The sequence below is a fragment of the Apium graveolens genome, unplaced genomic scaffold (assembly GCF_009905375.1).
Source record: "Apium graveolens cultivar Ventura unplaced genomic scaffold, ASM990537v1 ctg342, whole genome shotgun sequence".
Lineage (NCBI taxonomy): Eukaryota > Viridiplantae > Streptophyta > Magnoliopsida > Apiales > Apiaceae > Apium > Apium graveolens.
In genome coordinates, this window is record NW_027418094.1 from 31,401 (window position 1) to 50,476 (window position 19,076).

At 31.3% G+C, this 19,076-nt stretch overlaps 3 protein-coding genes across 3 annotated transcripts; all 3 read right to left on the reverse strand.

The window, feature by feature from the left end:
• Positions 1-850: 850 nt before the first annotated feature.
• Positions 851-3,050, reverse strand: LOC141701155 (uncharacterized). Its single transcript, XM_074504810.1, has 7 exons — positions 2,901-3,050; positions 2,490-2,778; positions 2,250-2,346; positions 2,069-2,159; positions 1,345-1,499; positions 1,127-1,247; positions 851-1,039 (listed from the first exon to the last, which is right to left on the reverse strand). Exons 1-7 carry the CDS (start codon positions 3,048-3,050, stop codon positions 851-853), a joined length of 1,092 nt encoding a protein of 363 aa, XP_074360911.1.
• A 7,551-nt stretch (positions 3,051-10,601) lies between these two features.
• LOC141701156 (uncharacterized) lies at positions 10,602-13,163 on the reverse strand. The gene is made up of 4 exons (XM_074504811.1): positions 12,927-13,163; positions 11,238-11,541; positions 10,709-10,790; positions 10,602-10,617 (listed from the first exon to the last, which is right to left on the reverse strand). The coding sequence occupies exons 1-4, from the start codon at positions 13,161-13,163 to the stop codon at positions 10,602-10,604; spliced, it is 639 nt and encodes a 212-aa protein (XP_074360912.1).
• A 1,507-nt stretch (positions 13,164-14,670) lies between these two features.
• On the reverse strand, positions 14,671-17,230 carry LOC141701157 (uncharacterized). Its single transcript, XM_074504812.1, has 6 exons — positions 16,654-17,230; positions 16,358-16,513; positions 15,785-16,033; positions 15,452-15,689; positions 15,225-15,292; positions 14,671-14,948 (listed from the first exon to the last, which is right to left on the reverse strand). Exons 1-6 carry the CDS (start codon positions 17,228-17,230, stop codon positions 14,671-14,673), a joined length of 1,566 nt encoding a protein of 521 aa, XP_074360913.1.
• Between the last annotated feature and the right edge of the window lie 1,846 nt (positions 17,231-19,076).

Here is a 19,076-nt window from a genome sequence, read left to right on the forward strand (position 1 = left end):
ATCTTTATCGGTGTAATGATTGACTGATTCCTTGAATTATGATTAATCAAAATCAATATCAAATTAATTATTTGTCTTTCTATATCTAGAAAGTAAATGTAAAATATGTGTGTAGTTTAATTAAAGTAAATTTATTGAAGAGACTTAATATTGATCTGAATCAAACTGTATTCAAATACTTCGAAACTCTGTTATTATATGTCCTGAGGATCATAATGATTTCCTCCCAAAATTAATAAATATATTTAGGTTTATTTTTCATGTCAAATACATGTTCATGATATCTATGGTTCAATTAAAATTTCAATGTGAATGATGTAAATAATTTATGTAAGAAAAATGTTCAACATTCAACATAACATCAATAATCAAATTCATCAATATGACATAACAACTAGTATAATTTATGAAGAGAGGAACATTAAGACGTAAGTGAAATAATCTTGGAAAATTCAAATTAGTCTTGAACATAACACGGAAAAGACTTGAAGAAAATTAAAGCAAAAAGTTTTATTCTTGAGCAAACTCATCAACTTTGTAGCAGCTTGGGTTCACTGGAATGTCTAAGCATTAGGCATGCTGCAGCACAAAGTGTAATGATAGTTAGAAACAGTTTAATGAAAACAAAAATTGATGTTCATAATCTTCTTTGAAGGATAACAATAACTTCTGTAAATAATAAGGACTTACGGTCTTTGGCTTCTTGGTTACAGACTTTGCAGAATCTGGGCTATCAAACAAATGACATGATTCGCTGGCCTAAAATATAATTGGGATTGAAAAAAACTTAGTATGTAAAAATTATAGTTGTTACATATATCATGTTTACAGGGAAATACTCACAACTCTGTCAAAGGATGGACATTTTGGAACGGGAGTCTGCAATGGATGAGCTTGCGACAGAGGAATCTAACAAATCCACAGCCTCATACAAATTGATGTCCTCAATGACATTGGCCTCGTTAATCTCAATACTAACAGTTAGTTCTTTATGAACAATTTCATTCAGAATATCAGGGATATGAATATCCTCCGCTCGCTGCATAGGAGGTACATTGGACATTCATAATTTATAATAAATAAAAATAAAATTTACATATTTGTGATCAAACTATAAATACAATACCACATCTTTCTTATTCAAGTAATGTGTTGCGGTGTTGCCAGCTAGCCTCTTCAAGACACGATCCATGAGGATAATATTAGTAGTCAATGTTGAATCCTCAGCTAAGACTATTAAGCGAAACCTATATATTTGGACAAACAAACCTCTTCTCAGCAAATAAAAAATGTCACAAATGTACAGTGTATAAGTGTTGCAATTCATTACTGATCCAAACAAACCTCTTCTCAGCAAATGTCCAGTTTTTCTTACAATTTTCACATCTGAACCTCTTCCCTTCTTTCTGAACATCTGCTTTAAATTTGTAACAACTATAATACCACCAATTATCTACATCCTCAATCTTAAGAATTTTGAACGTGCAACAAACCTTCTTCTGAAATATTAGTAAAAAATGGAGTTAGTGAAAAGATGTTATCATTTCAATTGTATGAAAATTGGAAAACGGTAGTACATTGATGATAAATATGAATAACAAACCTTAACACTTAAAGTGGAACAACTGTCATTCAAATCTTTTAGACTTAACCTTTCAATGGAAGGTATAATTGCATTTTTTGTTGACATCTTTTCAGGATTTTCAGGACTTTTGAACCCTTCCTCGAACAATCTTATTTAATGACAAAATGATGTCAACATAAAAAGTGTATAATTAATTTCCTAAAATCCTAATTTTGATATAAACAAAAAATACCTTTCTCGATAACCGTCTCAATGTTCAGGTTTATGTAGACCTTTGAAGATGGCAATGAACCAATTTGTACGGTTTCTAACAAAATAATTTATTCAACAAAATTGAAATCTATTAGGAATATATGCATTGCTTTATATTTGGATGATTAAAAGTAGATTAATTAAACAACAAAAATGTTTAATATATTACAAAATATGATCATAATGATTTTAAAAAATACCCCTGAATGTAGATAGTTTGGTACTGGTTACAATTGTTATGATTGGTTTCTCCTCGGCCTTTATAAAAGCCTCATTCGTGGCTATAACCAATTCGCCCCAGATGCTCACTTTGTGAGAAACTCTGCATTTAAAACATCAAACAATAAAGTTATATTTGTGTATTAGTCTTTATATAAAGAGAATTCATTCTTATCAGGCAATTATAATTTACCTGCCATCCGTAAGCATAAATCTAACAACATCTCTTGGTCCATATTTGGTAGATATTCGATTAACTTTCTCATATTTATCAATTACTCCGATTAGATCTACAATTGTATAATTCAGACTATTAAGAATTATAAATGTTTCTCTATATGTGCGTTTAACATAACATATACAAAATTCACACAATGCTTGACATTAAAAAAAATCTTTTAACACTAAAAAGTAGATAAAAATATAATCATACTGGCGGCAAACTCAGGATTCTCGTTCTCTCCCAAATGCTTTATTTCTTCCTCTAGGTCACCCAAGTCCATGAATTCAAACTTATAATGCGGAATCATACCATCATCCTTAACACGTTGAATAATAGTGGAGCCCAGTAGCCTTATACATAAATTAGTTGACACAGGCTTGAGCTTGCCAACAGTATCCCTTACAGTATAGTTTTCAAATCTGTAAACATGACCCTCAACCACATCTTTTCCAATCGCCTTCCAATTGTCAGGAAACACGTAGGCGTGTACATGAGAATTCTATTTTTTACAATGAGAAATAAAGTTAATACGTATAATATAAAATATACTGCATATATAGTTAATGTGCAATAGGTACATGGAAATTTAGTTTCAAAGAAAGATTATTAAGAATTATATACATCATCATCTAGAAGAATGAGATTGTAGCCTCTAATGGAACCGTTTTCAGGTGATATAGTCTCCCAAATTCGTGTCACTCTAACTTTCAGTCGCCATGTAGTTCTGTTCTTTTGGAGATTTTCGATGTGATCAAACAAAAGACTCTCCATGACTCGTGGTGAGTAAAAAAATGACTTGTGAAGATGAGTGTTATTTTGACAGATTGATTATAGTATATATTTAAGGTAGAAGAATTCTGTTATGTGATTGAAATTCATTTTGCAAAGTTGACTTCGATTATGGAGAGTGATTGAAGCAGTCTAAAAAATAGTACATTAAAATCTCAGGGAAAGACTTATCTATTAAGAAATATTTATCCTGATTGATATGATGTTTAAAATAAAAAATACATCAACCAATAACTAACTCTAAACCAAGGCTAACAAACTTAGGCATTTCGATATAGTATCATAATAATGTGAACAAATATCCTCTTCAGATCATTTATCATAAATAATATATCATGACCGCTTCTATTCTTCAAAAATGATTCCATTTTATCCTTGATATGAAATTTAATAATTGTCACTAATAAAGATAAAAATTATTTAAAATCGTAACAAATAAATCACTTTGCCTTAATTTTAGGTAATATAGTTGAAGACTCAAAGTTATTTTGATGAGTAAATATTATACATTCGATTAACTTATAGTTATCACAAAGCAACATGGATTCTGCAAAAGTGATTACAAATAAGTTCTTGGCATGTCCAACATAGGAAAACTACGAATCAAGTGAACTGGTAATGTTTTCTGCATTTGTTGCTATGTAGTTTCTAAAGCTTGCATCTTTGAATCTATTTGGTAGGTTGTTCCATACGTGCTGCTGAACGAAAATGGAGAAGGAGTATATTCAAGCGTAAAAATATTCTTAACAAATAGATCTAATTTTGTGTTGGGATTTGACAAAGAAAGGAACATGTTGTGTGGATTTAAAAGCTTGTTAACAACTGTGGATTTACAAATTGGAAATTGGATGTTGTTTGAACGTTTTTCAGAAGATTGTTTCTATCTCTACGTAGTAAACCCCGAAAAATGTTTAGTTTTCAATTCGATGGCTAATGAACTTGTTGATTCCATGTTGAAATATCAAGGTACGTTCCACTGCATTTTAATAGTTTATTTTGGGTACCATTTTACTACATAAATTCCACTGGATTCCAAAAGGTTGAGCATTTCTAATATAGGATGGTGTTCAATCAAGGGTGTTGCAAATTTGTGTGTGATGTTGATTGTTCAAGAAAGTTGATAGATATCGTAAGTTTCTTTATATATTTTATTAATGCACGACTTTGATGAAAATATCATGACAATATTGTTTATAATTTGTAGCGTCTGCCGCATTGCTTCATGGAGAAATATGCTTATAGGATTCCTTTTAAGATATTTATAGTACTGAACAATGGTCAGGCCTTTGATGGACGTTTTTATGAGAAGGATGGCGAATTGCATGGACTTTGTGGTGTTATACACTTTATAAGCCTTGGCAAAGAAACTCGATTGGTTTTCACATATGATGGCGATTTTATGTTCTATGTATCGGCATTTGGTATGAACGGAACCGAAAAGTCACTGCTTAATACCGAAATTGAATATCTGGGTAGAGGCTACTTAAATTATATAAATTATGTGATATACACAGCCTCCTATGATACTTAATCTGACTAATGGTAATTATTTTTATTTTTACATTCAGGATACAAAACATCCATTGAATTGGATTTTGAGATTGATATCAAACAGTGTCACACAATCAAAAAGTTCTATGGAGTCGTATGCATATCTTACTCTAATAACTCTCCAATTATGACATGTATTATTTGTTGTGTCGTGTGCGTTTATGATAAGTATATCATATGCAGTATGTTAAATCACTGGATGCGTGGATTAACGTGGCATGTGAAGGTGAAGAAAATGAGAAAAAGAATCACGCTTATGGATGGGTAGCCAGAATTCTGTAGAGAAATGCAACTTGTAACCGGTGATTCTTATTTTTTCTTAATACGAGAATGTTACTTGGAATTTGATGTTGAAATCCTCAGAAAAGCTGAGGTCAATACATGAATTTGTAACTTGGGAACAATGAATTTCTTTTCTGAAATATCAAAGTTCTAAATCTGCTTTGAAGGGATTGTTCATTACAAGTGCATTTTGTGGATACCAAAGTTTAACATTGCAGAGTTAAAAATAAAATAGAAATATCTCTAAATCCAACCTGATTCAAAAATACTTGAATTATAAAGCAGCATTATGTTGAGAAATAAAAATATGTTCTTTAACAACTATAAAGACTGTGGCAAAATGTTGATAAGAAAAGGTTGGAGCCTTCTGATAAAACAACATAAAGGAGAAACATAACAGACTGTCATGTACTACTAATTCAACATTTTTAGAACCAACAATAATCTTTGATGACAATTAAAACATAATAATAGTAAGATAAAACTGCAGCTACATCAAATCCAGCTAATACATGTTACTTAATACTAAATTCTGATAAGAAAATACAGTTTACTTAATTACTTTTCAAAATGATCAAATCCTTTTTCATGGCCTTCACATCCTTCTTCATGCGCTTCACATTATTGGTCAAATAAGAATGATCTGTTCCAACTTTCCAGATGAGCAGTTCAACAGTTTTTGTCAAATTTTTAATATTGCGAGAAATGCGTCTGATTTTGGATTCAAGTTTTGATAGAGTCTTCCCCATCCTCTTCTTTCAGCATTTGTTCCTTGTTCCCTTGTAGCCCGAACTACTAAAACTCCTGCTTGTTTCAACACTTTCACATACTGGTTTCTTAGTTCTGCAAAAGCAACAAACAAACTTATATAACATACTACTAATATAGCATGTATACACTAAACAATGGTATGATAGCATACCCTAAAGCAGTCATTTTCTCAATCGGTGGAAATTTATTCTTCTGTGATATGCCAACCTATTCAACATCTGATTTATTAATTCTGCAAAAAAATAAAGCTAAGTTATAAGACATATTAATCAAATGTTATATATACATGCTATAATGGTATGTTAGCATACGCCAAAGTAGACCTCATTTCCATAGGTGGAAACTTATTCATTGCTGCTCAGATAGTTGAGTAGAGAAGTATGGTGGTAGAAGACTAATGCTTTTTAGAATATGAAATATGGATAGTAAAGTATGAAACCTGTGGTAATATAACACAACCCCTCCAATTTAATTCCTAGATGCAAGATAAGCAGCAATGCTATTGCTTTAATTTAGATCTATTTGTAGTTGAGATACATTAATTGGAGAGTTGTTAGAGTACATTGTTAAAATAATGAAGAATGCAGTGTTTGAAACCTTGGGTATACAATAAGCATTGTTTATTCTTCCTTCAATCTGTCAATTGTCCTCTTACAAAAACAATCCTTTTTATTATTTATATTATTTTATGTTGCATATTTAATGGAATTTAAATCAGATCAGAACTTCTGGAAAATAAATGACTTATTGAAGTTTTAATATAAGCGTAGAGTCAGAAATCCAATTCCAAAATATAGAATAAAGCAGAAAGAGAGCTAGATATTCCAAGAGTGATAGATACTCGGATCTTTTAAATTTAATTGAGAAAAGCCAAATATGGAACAATTTGTTTAAAAAGGAAATGCATATGCAATCTTCAGGTCTCGACCATAGCTTTCACTTGAAATATTTTACATTTACTCGATCGGTGGTACTTCATCTTCATTGACAATTCTGTAATACAGTGACATGTAAAAATAGGTCACGTGGTCAATGTTAGATCAATTATTTATTTATGATTAAATATAAATGTGTAGTTGCAAATAATATTTGAAAGTAAATTCTTTTTTTTTTCAGTTTATTTATTCACGTACTTTATTTTGTGTCATTATTAGCAAATTACGGTCATACGTACTTGTTGGAAATATAAAGTATCTTAGTGAAAAAAATCACATTGACATATACATTGATATATGATAACAAAATCTACAAATTCAAGGGTATGTGATCATATAATTAACGAAATAATGTAATTTTATCATTAACAAAGTGGAACTTTACATTTAGAAAACATATATATATATATATATTAAAATTTTAATATTTTATACAAAAAATAACAAAAGGGACAAATATTAAATAAATTTCCCAAAAAAGTTAGCATTCATATACAAACATTTTAAAATTCTAAACTTTAATAACAATTTTTAATTATATCAATAAACAGGCATCACCGGATTAGTCATGTTATACATAGTTAAATTATTTTCCTCTTGAATATATGGAAAAGTATTGAAGACCATAAACTAAATTTAAATTATATGTCGTATCATTACAAATAATGAGATATTACAATCAGTAAATTAAAATAATGGTTATAAAGTACGTATTCAATAAAATAATATAAAGGCAAGTACAATTATATAAATACAGATATTGTAATTATATAAGGTAATACAATATTATATTGATAATATATTGATATTAGAGATACTCAATAATTGAAATATGGTTTTCCAATATTTTTTTTAATTTTTTAATTAGAAAGTTAAATGAAAATTAAAATATCTATTGTATCATTACAGATAATCGGTTCGGTTTCAAATCAGATCAATTTTGGATCGGGTCTACATTCAGATTATGATATATTTGAAAACCATTCGGATCGAATCAGATGTGATTTGGTACGGGTATAATTCGGATTAAAATTAGAAAAAATTGGATTAAGATCGAACAAAATTCTGTTGGGATTAAATTCGATTCGGATATTTTCAGATGTTAACTTATTTATTTTTTCAATTTTTGAGATTTTAAAAATATATATTTTACTTAATTTAGTATTTTTAATATTATATTATGTACTTTTACAAAAAAAATATGATTAAATAAGTATGTTATCATACACATAAAATTGTTTAAAGTATAAATTTTGCTTATTTCGGGTCATATTCGGTTCAGGTATTTTTCGGATCTGTTTAAATTAGTTTTTTAGATAATTATCAGATTATATGATTCAAATCTCGGATCGAATTTCGGTTTCATGAATTTCGGCTTGGTTTCTCGGATCCAGAACAATTTTGACAGGTCTATTTACATATAGTAATACAATTCGGTCCTTCTAAAATAACAGATACTTTAAACTAGTAAAACTATAGTATGCTAGATGGTGTCATATTTAAGCTCCATAACAGATACTCGCTCCGTCCTTTGCGATTGTTTGTATTTTTTAGAGCTCGTCCGACACGCTTTTTAAGGTGTATATAAATTAGAGTTCTTTTTTTTACAATACTGATTTTTTTGAATAAAAATTGAAACTTTCAACTTTTTCTCGAAAAAGGAAAATTGTAAAAAGTATAATTTTTATATAAATTAATTTTTATGCATATTAAAATACATGTTGGACAGTTAAGCGGAACCGTAACCAATTGGAATAGACCGATGGAGTAGAAAAAATTCATGTATAACAATATGTTTCTCCCTTTTATGTAAATATAAAAATATTTAGGTAAACAATTTTAAAAAAAATATCGCTGAAAAAAGCAGATCCTTGCGAATTTTATTCTTGAATTGCATATATTACATAGTTAAATAGTTTTGTTTTAAATATATTTTTAAAATAACATCTGTTATCAATTATCATACAAAACTAATTCATGACTTGAATATAAAATAATTTTATTATTTAATAATGAATCATGAATTATATAATCACCTAAAACCAAAATAAGTAAAACCCAATTATTAATTACAAAGAAATATATAGTGGATACTTGGCTAAAAAGGGGGAAACACAAATTGTTAGAGAGCAGAAACAGTAGAGTGAACTGCTGAGGAGAAGTGAGATTCTGAATCAAGAAGAACAATTAAAAACCAAGATCAGACATAACAGGTTTGCAATTTCGTTTCTTCTGATCTATATACATTGATTTACAGACTATATTGAATGCATGTAGTAGAAGTTATGTTTTGACTGACATGAACTCTTCATTGTATTATTCTTCATTGAAGTATTAGATCCAATATGAACTTGTAATTAGTAGCCTAATCGATTGTTCACTATCATGAACAACAGATAACAGACAATGTCGAGTTCAATTCCAATGTACTCAAATACAGGTGCACAGATCTCCATAAATTAGCATGATATTCTATTTACATGTAATGTTTTTTGTTACATATGTCATATATCTGTTTCAGTACTTCAATTAAATGATTATCATTGATAGGTGAACAATCAGACATCATATTCCATTTTACTTATCAATGTAAATGAGGTATCTTGATAACTGGTACTCCTGTAAGTAAATCACAATTTGGTTAAGGATTTACATCTTAGAGTGAATTATAAATTGATATAGACAGCTTGTTTATTTTGTAGGCAATGCCTTCTTCACTTGCACAAAGGTCTGGCATTAATATCCCGAGTTTTGGTTTCAAAAATGGCGAGATTTACACAGGAACTTACACCCGAAGTGATGAGAGACTTGGTAGACTAATGCCTTTAATAAGGAAAAACTATATACAACCTTATGATAAGGTCACTTTCTATCATACGGGAGCAGGACATTTCACACTTGAAATTGTTGATAGCGACGACATTGAGAGATTTATGATTAATGGCAAGAACCGCCTAAAACCATGTCTTATTTGTTATATTTTTTATAAACATGTTTATAATATGTTTTGATGGTTATATGATGAAATTATAAATTTCATGATGAATTAGGAAATGGCTTGGTGGATATGGAAGCTGAAATTGAAGAAGGTACTCATGTTCGATTCATATCAATTATGAAGCCATCAAATGTGGATAATAGCTCACACGGAGTGGTACAATCTCAAATTACTTACAAAACTAATTATTTGTGACATGCTAATAAACACTCTTTCTGCATTAATTTAGAAACTTCTCATAAGTTTAATCCAATATTATATTTGTTTCATTTGTAGCACATTCCTAAAGAAATCCATCTATTCCATCATGTGTTCAAAGCTAGTGATGAGATAACATTGGTCAGAAATGCAAAAAGTTGGAAAGTTGGCATTGTCCTTTCTAATGGGATGCCGAGAGTTTCAGCAGGATGGAATAAATTCAGCAGCGATAACAAACTAAAGGTTGCGGACAGATTGATTTTTTATTTCTTAGACAATGTTGACGATGCTGTATTCAATGTTGAAGTTTAAAACTACAGATATTACAATCATGTTATTAAACCACCTGGAATTTTTGTTTGAAGGAATATTCATGGCTTGATGCCTTAAACTTTGATGCTGTTTTGTGAATTAATATGCTATATTTGATTTAATGCTAATGATTTGTAGACTCAAAGGTACTGATCAACATGAACATAATGACTGGTTGGGTTTAAGTGCGACAATAAGGCCTAAATATACAGACGACATGTATTATGAGGCTACCGCCATATTTAAATAGTTTTTTTATTAGTCTTCGTAAACTGTTATATATATGTGAAACTGTAAGCATGCTACTTGTTTACGATAATAAAAATTACATTAAAATTCGACATAATAAACTTAGAATAACAAATACAATTTCAATAGATTCCATGATTACAATAATAAATTATTTATTATTGTAAATAAATACCTACATATATTATAGTCACTCATCCTTCTGCTGTTCTTTAACAAAAGGTTGAAATCATTTATTCAACATTGCAAATACCTACATATAACACAATACAACAATAGGGGAAATTAAATAATTAAGTAAACAAAAGAGAAATTAGCATTAATAAGTATATTAGTATGTATACCGATTCCTCACTGCTTCCACCTCTGGAATGTCAGGGTTTACATAAATTGCAGAAAATGGCAGGTTTGTGATGAAAGCACGTCCTGTATAAATAAAGTATGTATTAATTATAATCGTTTTCTTATAACCTGAATGACAACAAATAAGTGTGTATACCAATAGAAGCATCAAAATAAATACCAGAATTATTTCTTGTCTAAAGAGTGATAGTATAACAACTATCGGTTGTTGAATATCATGGTAAAATAATTTATTCGCCTCTTTGGCTAAATCTCCCAAAATTTTTACTTCAACTTTGGACATGCCATCACTAACATATAAATTGAGGCATTTAATTTCGCCATAAACTGTCTATACAGTCGTAGAGTGGACCTCTTGGTACACAACTCCGATTATATCTAAAATACAAAAAAGTATACCAAGTTTTTTACTAATAACAAATGTATTTCGTTGTCTGTAAAAAACATGTGTAAGAAAATATCAAATTACTTTAATCAAATGATATTTTGAGAATAACATTGGTGACATACCTGATGCGGCAAGAGGAGAGTCATCAAGACCATCATGAGAATAATTATTTCCAACATTATTAGTAAAGTTTTGCAAGCTCACAAAATGATACTTCTGTAATGGAACACTCCAATCATTACTGATGACATGTTTTACTATAGTTGACTGTGAAAAGTATATTTTAATCGGTGATGAATTTTCACTTGCTGTTTTCAGACCTCGTACGCATCGAAAGTGTACTATTTCGTATATATTCCCTTCGGCAAAGGTTTGTGAAAATACAATTAGTAACTCCAAAGGGATAAAAGCATGCAATCGTACATTCTGAAATAGTAAGATTGTCACGACTTAGACTAAAATGTGTAAATAATCGGCTTTTCAATAAATATATTTTCATACATTTAGATCTTACATTTATGTCAAGAAGAATCAAATTTAATCCTTTTATACTATTTTCTATGTTGCCAAAGGTACACCAAACTCTAATCACGCGTACTTTAAGCTGCCAGTCACTTGTTGTATGATCAAGAGATGATAGACAACTGAAATTAACTCCTATAAAACAAACACACCAGAGATGATATGTTAGTCATCTTTGTATTTCTTATCAATTGTGACATGTAATTGGTACTACTCATACACATAACATTAACATCGATGTAATAAATTCAAACATGATTGTCATACTCACCCTCAGACATGGTTTGTGATAGTGGGATATCGAAGGATTAAGTGTTCAATACATTATGGTTTTATGTATGTTGATTATGAGTAATGGAGGTAATATGAACGTGTATGAAAACAAAGATTTTAAAGTGTAATAAGGGAAATGATTGATTTTTGTTACAATTATAAAGATTTCCAACTACTATAAATTAAATAGGTATTATATCTCTTAAAATTTACAAAAACAAATTCGAATAATCATGTTATATGAATACACAAATGATACTGTTGATCATGATGAACAATGAAATTTCGTTAAAAATGGAAAAACGGATACAAATCTTCTTGATGAAACAGGAGACAACTGTATAATACATATCTGATTGACATTATTCCATATATGGATAAGTTCAAAATGACAACATCAAAATGTAAGGAATTACATCTGCTTAGGTAACTTCATAAAAATAAAAGTTGTTATTAGTAACAGATATGGACATGGATTATATCAGGTAAAATCAAACGTTAAATTTGTATACAAATAATCTGTATAGAGGAGGAAAAGCCAAAGTTGAATTTAAATAAGATCAAAATATCGTCAAGCTTTGATAAATTATAGAATACTTTCTCATATACAACATTAGACGTAACGTTTGAATAACATCCAATATCATCTAATATCAGAATATGGAGTCCTTTTGGAGAAGTTACTCTTGAAACATCTACATACAGTTGACCATGCGAGAACACTGATCTCGGTAAATACAATCCAACAGTATCGAGAGACTGTCTTTGGCTTTTGTTAATGGTCATGGCAAAATAGAGTTGCAAGATAAATTGAGTTCTTTTGAATTCAAATGGCCATTTGGTGCGGTTGGAACCATGTCAATTCTTAGTATAAGGTGTTTTGATCCAATATTGGAACCGCAAAGAATCTCACATTCTACAAAATATTTTTTGCATGTAGTGACTATCATTCGTGTACCATTACATAAACCAAGAATCTGATTCAAATTTCACATTAACATCACGGTACAACCAACCTTAATCTGTAACTCATGCTTTGACAAGCACGTCATGTTAATTGAATTCAGGTATTCTATTAGAAAGGTAGTATTAAAATCATTATCTTCCCCTCCATTGTCATCTATGGAATCCTGAATGAAATAGGTATGAGTTTTACCTGGAATTTTCTCAATCACAAAGTCATTTATATCATCCACCAGACTGTTTGTAGGAGTAAGGATTGCTATAGATCTAAGATAATCATAAGAAGACATGTTTGATAGATTATCTGGATAGGTTATGTCAAAGACTGAATTGCATTATCTGTTTCACGAACAATAAACTGCTCTGGAATTTCAAAATCTACCAAACCATCTTCTCCAGGATTCTCAGTAATGCTATGGACCTTGCCATCTCCAATGGCAAGCTGTCATTTAGCAAATTCAGCAATTATCTTATTGCGCTCATCAGAAAGTCCCGAATGAAGTCTCATGTTCTAGAGTAAGGTGAAGACTTTTCAGAAATCCCACAGCTTTATCGATTCAGTGTTGATCCAACGGTCTCTCCTCGGAAAGCTTTTGGGATAACCGGTAGTGTTTGGCGATAATCTCCACCAAATACAACTGTTATTCCACCAAATGGCCTTGATGATCTACTGGGATCAATAGGAGCCATAATATCTCTTAAACATTTATCAACACTCTCAATACCATGCCGATGTTGCATGGGTGCTTCGTCCCAAATGATTAAACTTGTGTTCTGTAATAATTCAGCAAGATCTGTATAGAGCATTGGTCTACAATGATAGGTATATGAAAGTGTGAGTGAGCCGTCCTACCACCATCTAGAAAAACAACTGTAATTCCTGATGAGGCTACTAGCAAAACAATTTTATGCTCAGAATGAAGGCGACATAGAACTGTCTTCCTGAAAAATGTTTTCCCACATCCGCCACTTTCATAGACAAAGAACTATTCGCCTTTGTTAGAATTTACACTTTCGACAACAGCCTCATACACTTCCTTCTGCTCTTTATTCAACTTGATATAATTCTCATCATGTTGCCTTTTCATTTGCTCTGTATCGTAACCTGTTTCTTCAGCAATTAAACCATTTCCATTGTTGTAAAGAAAGACTTCTGGAGGATAGGGCATTGTCGGGAAATCTTTTAAGCTCTTTCCAATATCATTCAGAATTTTTTCAATTTCTGCAAGAATAATTATAAAATAGTTTAACGTTTTTAGTCAAATTATGTATTCAAAATTTGTAATTATGGAAAATACAGATTGTTTTATACTCTGTTCATCACAAACTAAAAATAACTTAAGAGTAGAAAGAGATATAAGTATTGAGAATGAAAGCCAAATTTAAAGATAGTCATACCCGCAAGAGCAAAATTTTGAATGTCACAATCTGGGAGTTATAAATTCCCATTATGACATTCTTTTTGTTTTAGGAGGATGATATCGTCAAACATACATTTCCACTGAGCATTCCATAAAAATAGCGGATCAGAGATTGAGCAATATGCCAAAATGTTAACAAACATTTCACGGAGCTGCTTCGCAAGAGATGAGTGCGAATTCTCAACCATTGCTTCATGCCATTGACTGTCATTCTGAAGAAGCCCCATAGCAGCACATGCTTCCTTGAAACTTTCAAAAACATGACCTTCAACCATCCTTAGCTCGTCAAATGAAGTACAACCTTTTCTCCGCATAAGTAACATGCGGAGATACAACAAATCACCGCCAGTAGCATGTACTTCTGTTAATCTGCCAACTACATCACCTCTTTAGCGAGGTCTCCATTTACACTCTCGGGGTAGCCACGTAAATGCGTAGGAAATTCAGCATAGGTAAAATCTCGAGCGGCTGAAAATTTTTTATTAGCTTCAAACCAAGCCTCAAGTTTTGTCCTTTTACTATCAGCTTGCTGAACAACTTCGGATAGTGTTGTCCCTATTCTAAAACTGACGTACTTGTTGCCAGGTAAATGAATAGGTAATCTATCAACAGATGGCCACCGAGAATGTACATCAAAACTAAATATTCTCCATGCTGCTTCAGAGGCACAAACATAACGACCATCAAGATATTGCTTTACTTCATTTAAATTGGATTGCTTATTCGATACACTACTATCATGCGTTGATTTGTTTTTTTTTGGACCATAGTAGCAATATCATGACCTTTAAGATAATACTTGAATAGATACTTAAGGGACCGAGCACTTTTACATACCTCGAGATTTATATGGCATTGAAAAAGAACCAATAAGTCTCTATTAAATGGAACAACAAACCTATTGTCCAAAAACACCTTTCTTTTTTATACTTCTTTCAGTGTTGCGTCTGCGATAAATGGGAAAACCACAATCATCAATATACGTGCTACCATTGAACCTGCAATGAATGTACCGATATTTCCTGTTAAAAAATAATCCAATTCTGTATATAATTACATGGAAACGATCCTAAATATAGTAATATGATGTTGGTTTAAATTGATTAATTTAAACCATGTAAATATAAGAAATCTCTGTTTATAACATTGTATGATACCTCTTAGGAAAGTGTCTCATACATCTTCCTTTAACCATGCAAGATGAATAGGTGTTATCAACTCCACAAGGCCCGTAAATCATGTAATTGCTGACAACGGCATAACCAACATGATCTGTATCTTTGTCAGGTATTTCAGCACAGGCCAGAGCATCTATTTGAGCAACTATTTTGGGTCTAGAATCCGGGTGTAGCCAAATCAACATATGCATGTGTGGAAGACCCCGTTTCTGAAATTCTATTACATGCATAACTGTATAATGCGTTAGAATTAAATGCTCAGAGTAAATAGTTTCTAAACTGTCTTAAGAGGAAAGGTTAATAAAAAAATACCTCCTATACATTTTCCAAAGTAGTTTTTCTTCTTTATCAAATGCATTAGCTGATCTAACTTGAGTTTAAAAACTCTGGACACTATATCAGGTGCATCACACACATCAACACCTGGTAAAGATTTCATTATCTCGGTTATTTCAGGCCACTTTGTATTACATGTCATTGTCAGGAAAAGAGAAGGGTGTCCAATAGCCCTACATAACGCAAGTGCATCCTTAAAATGTTGTGATATATACCTTTGCGAACCTGTGAAGGATGCAGGTAATACAACAGCTTTCACAACATAATTGGGATCGTGATCACCTTTACGCAAAGCATCTCAGATGGAAGTATACAGATCCGACCTTATAGTTGTTTGGTGAGTAGTAACCCAATCCAACCGATATTGTTCAATTGTACAAAAGGCATCAACAACATATTATTGCCACAAATGACCTGATAAATGCAGAGTGAACCCTAACATAAAAAAATGATTTAGATAATTTGGCCATTGAATAAATTCTGATCAATTTCATGAAGATAGTAAACATATCCTGGAAAAAACTAAACATATGAGAGGTTACAGTATACCTTCAGAAAGGCGAATCATCAACTTATAGCAATAATATTCTTTCATGGAAACATATTCTTGATGCTTCTTTTCAAAATCATTATCAACGGGATTTATATCTGCTGATTTCGACATTTTTGTTTTATTCAATGGAATCTTTGTATGAAAACCTTCATCTGCATGGGGGAACAAAAGTGGATACTGGAGTTGCATAAAAAAATGTCAGTTTCCCAAACCCTATGAAGCGATTTTGTACGCGTCTCCACAATTGTATCCTGAAAACCTAATGAATCTCCATTAGTACTTACTATCAGACCTCCAACCTCATCTGTAGGTCCAATTATATTAGGACGACCACTCGCTGATTGAGAATATAAGAGAACCGATCTAAACTCATCCTGTTCATTGTCTTTGAAGCGCTCACGTGCAGTATGAAATTGCCTAACCAATTCATTATGCTGATTTAACATGTCCATCAAAGCTTCAACAATGCTCTCGTCAATTTCATCTCTGCATCCACCGATTAGATTCATCCTATTCTCAAGTTCATTTTCAGTATCATAGATGTATACTTGACAAAATTTGGGAGATTCACCATTTGCCGGAAGCATACTACCAAGAAGATGAATATTTTGACCTTTGACCTTAAAGCAATAGGGTGCTCCTCCATTGTTAATTTTGTGATATATTTTACAACCACCGAAACACATCACAAATAATGGATTGTAAAGACGATGGTTTAACTTGAAGTGGATTGTCATGTCGTTTCCATATAGTAATGATCTTAGTGGCTCAGGAGGTTGTTTCTCTGGTGAGAGCTGAACCTGTCCATTCTTGCAGCATAGAGAGAAGGTAGGAGAGCTGTTTTTGTTGGATTTGTTGTTCCATTCCATGTTCCACATACGGGCACCACACTTAACACATGTTGAGGTTGGCGGACCAGTATTTACATAACCATCCCAAAGATCAATCCCAGGCAAATCCACGGGTCAGCTTCTGCAGTTTTACCAAAAAAAGTGCATTAATTAAACCATCTTTAATTAAGTGCGACAAACCTGCATAAATTAGCAACAAAGTAATGATAAAAATACCCTCATCAAAAAGTTATTCTTCCATATGTGTTCCATCATATGCGTCGTCAAAATTATTAATCAGGTTGACAGCGACGGGAGAAGGTAATCGACTGTCGTTCATATCAGAGTTCTGCCTAAGTGAAACATCTAGAATTAAATTGGAAAATCAGAATATTGATAATGATGGCCATGTTAGGGATTCGAGCATAAAACGTAACGGAAAAATAAAAAATTTCGAATCCCTACCGCATGATCTATGTATAATGAACGGATAATTACGGAGAATAGATGTTTTACCTTAAAGAACTTTACGATTATGGTTGTCAAAAGGAGATCCTAGCTTTAACCGAACACCACATATCCCGCCTTGACGATCTACGCCGTAGAGGTATCCACACGAAAACTGGTACGGAGGAGGCGTGTACTAGCACCAAGAACGGACCTGTTTTCCCCTCTATCTCTCTCACCTTTAGCTGCTAGGGTTTTATGTTTTTATCTAATAAAAACGTATCCTAATTTTATCCTTAAGGATATTTATATAAAGAGGCCAAAAACAGTCCTAACCCTAATCCAAGTTAGAGTTTATTAAATATGAAATTCTATTTATTTAATAATTAAGTTTAAATCAATTACTAAATAACAACTGAATTTCAGATTTAATAATATACAAATTCGAAATTCATTTATCCCATTAATTAAGTCCAACTTAATTAATAATAAATAATTCAAATTTCCCTTTTTAATTCAAATCCAAATTTGAATTAAATATTCCTCCATGCTTTCTTTGTGCGATCCTATAGGTTATTATTACGTTGGCAATACTTTAAATATCTCATATTTAAATTATAAACAATGAGTGGCATCTAGTAATACATCATTACTACCCAAGTAATAATAATTAAATCGGTGATCAATTAAACCTTTCGTGAATAATGTACAATATAATATAATCCCTCTAGCCTTATATTATAGATCAAACTCGAGGCATGCATTGTGTCATCCTCTGTTAACGTTTAATTTTTTTTCCTTTATCATTGAGTAAACTATTAAACAAATCAATATTTGAGCATGACCATGCATTTTATAGTCTTACTCAATCAAGAGACCAATAATATCACTCCTTTAATAAAGGAGGGCTAAATCCCATCTAGATCATTCATATTTCTCATACGATTCCTAATGTACCCAATGTCTACTTTTATTATTACCCGGTCAAGGATAACTTTCAATAATATCAAAGTATATTAATTTTTGTATAGAAATATAATGATTTCAGGTCAAAGGACCAATACATCATTATCACTGTGAGATTAACTTATGACACTTTAAACATGTAGTATCTCACAATAGGTCAATCCAGCACCATGTATTTAATACACGTGCCTGTGTTTTTGTAATAACCCCAAAATTTTGAACTTTTTTTGTAACCCTTATGAATAGTGTTTTTATTGATATTGCTGAATAAGAAAACTTTTCATGCCACACTATGTAGGGGTTCTTTTATTGTTATTCTGAGATCGTAATAGTACTCTTTATGATAAATAAGTGTATGTAAAGATCGTCAGAATCCAAATCCGAACACTTTGATTTTTCCCGAAAATCCACCAGATATCGAAAGAATTGAGTATAAGGTAACATGATAAAAAGGATTTAAATTCAAGGATTG

What these genes read in the sequence shown, in the direction of transcription:
- LOC141701156 (XM_074504811.1), bottom strand. Translation starts at nt 13,163, where the DNA reads ATGTCTTCTTATGATTATCTTAGATCTATAGCAATCCTTACTCCTACA. An exon ending in AGCATGAGTTACAGATTAAG is followed by an intron (nt 11,542 to 12,926) that starts GTTGGTTGTACC and finishes TTACTATTTCAG; the next exon opens with AATGTACGATTGCATGCTTT. An exon ending in CTCTCCTCTTGCCGCATCAG is followed by an intron (nt 10,791 to 11,237) that starts GTATGTCACCAA and finishes TTATTTATACAG; the next exon opens with GACGTGCTTTCATCACAAAC.
- LOC141701157 (XM_074504812.1), bottom strand. Translation starts at nt 17,230, where the DNA reads ATGGAATGGAACAACAAATCCAACAAAAACAGCTCTCCTACCTTCTCT. An exon ending in ACCTACAGATGAGGTTGGAG is followed by an intron (nt 16,514 to 16,653) that starts GTCTGATAGTAA and finishes TCCCCCATGCAG; the next exon opens with ATGAAGGTTTTCATACAAAG. An exon ending in CAGACGCAACACTGAAAGAA is followed by an intron (nt 14,949 to 15,224) that starts GTATAAAAAAGA and finishes CCTCTGAAGCAG; the next exon opens with CATGGAGAATATTTAGTTTT.
- LOC141701155 (XM_074504810.1), bottom strand. Translation starts at nt 3,050, where the DNA reads ATGGAGAGTCTTTTGTTTGATCACATCGAAAATCTCCAAAAGAACAGA. An exon ending in GAATCCTGAGTTTGCCGCCA is followed by an intron (nt 2,347 to 2,489) that starts GTATGATTATAT and finishes ATACAATTGTAG; the next exon opens with ATCTAATCGGAGTAATTGAT. An exon ending in TTTATGCTTACGGATGGCAG is followed by an intron (nt 2,160 to 2,249) that starts GTAAATTATAAT and finishes TTTTAAATGCAG; the next exon opens with AGTTTCTCACAAAGTGAGCA.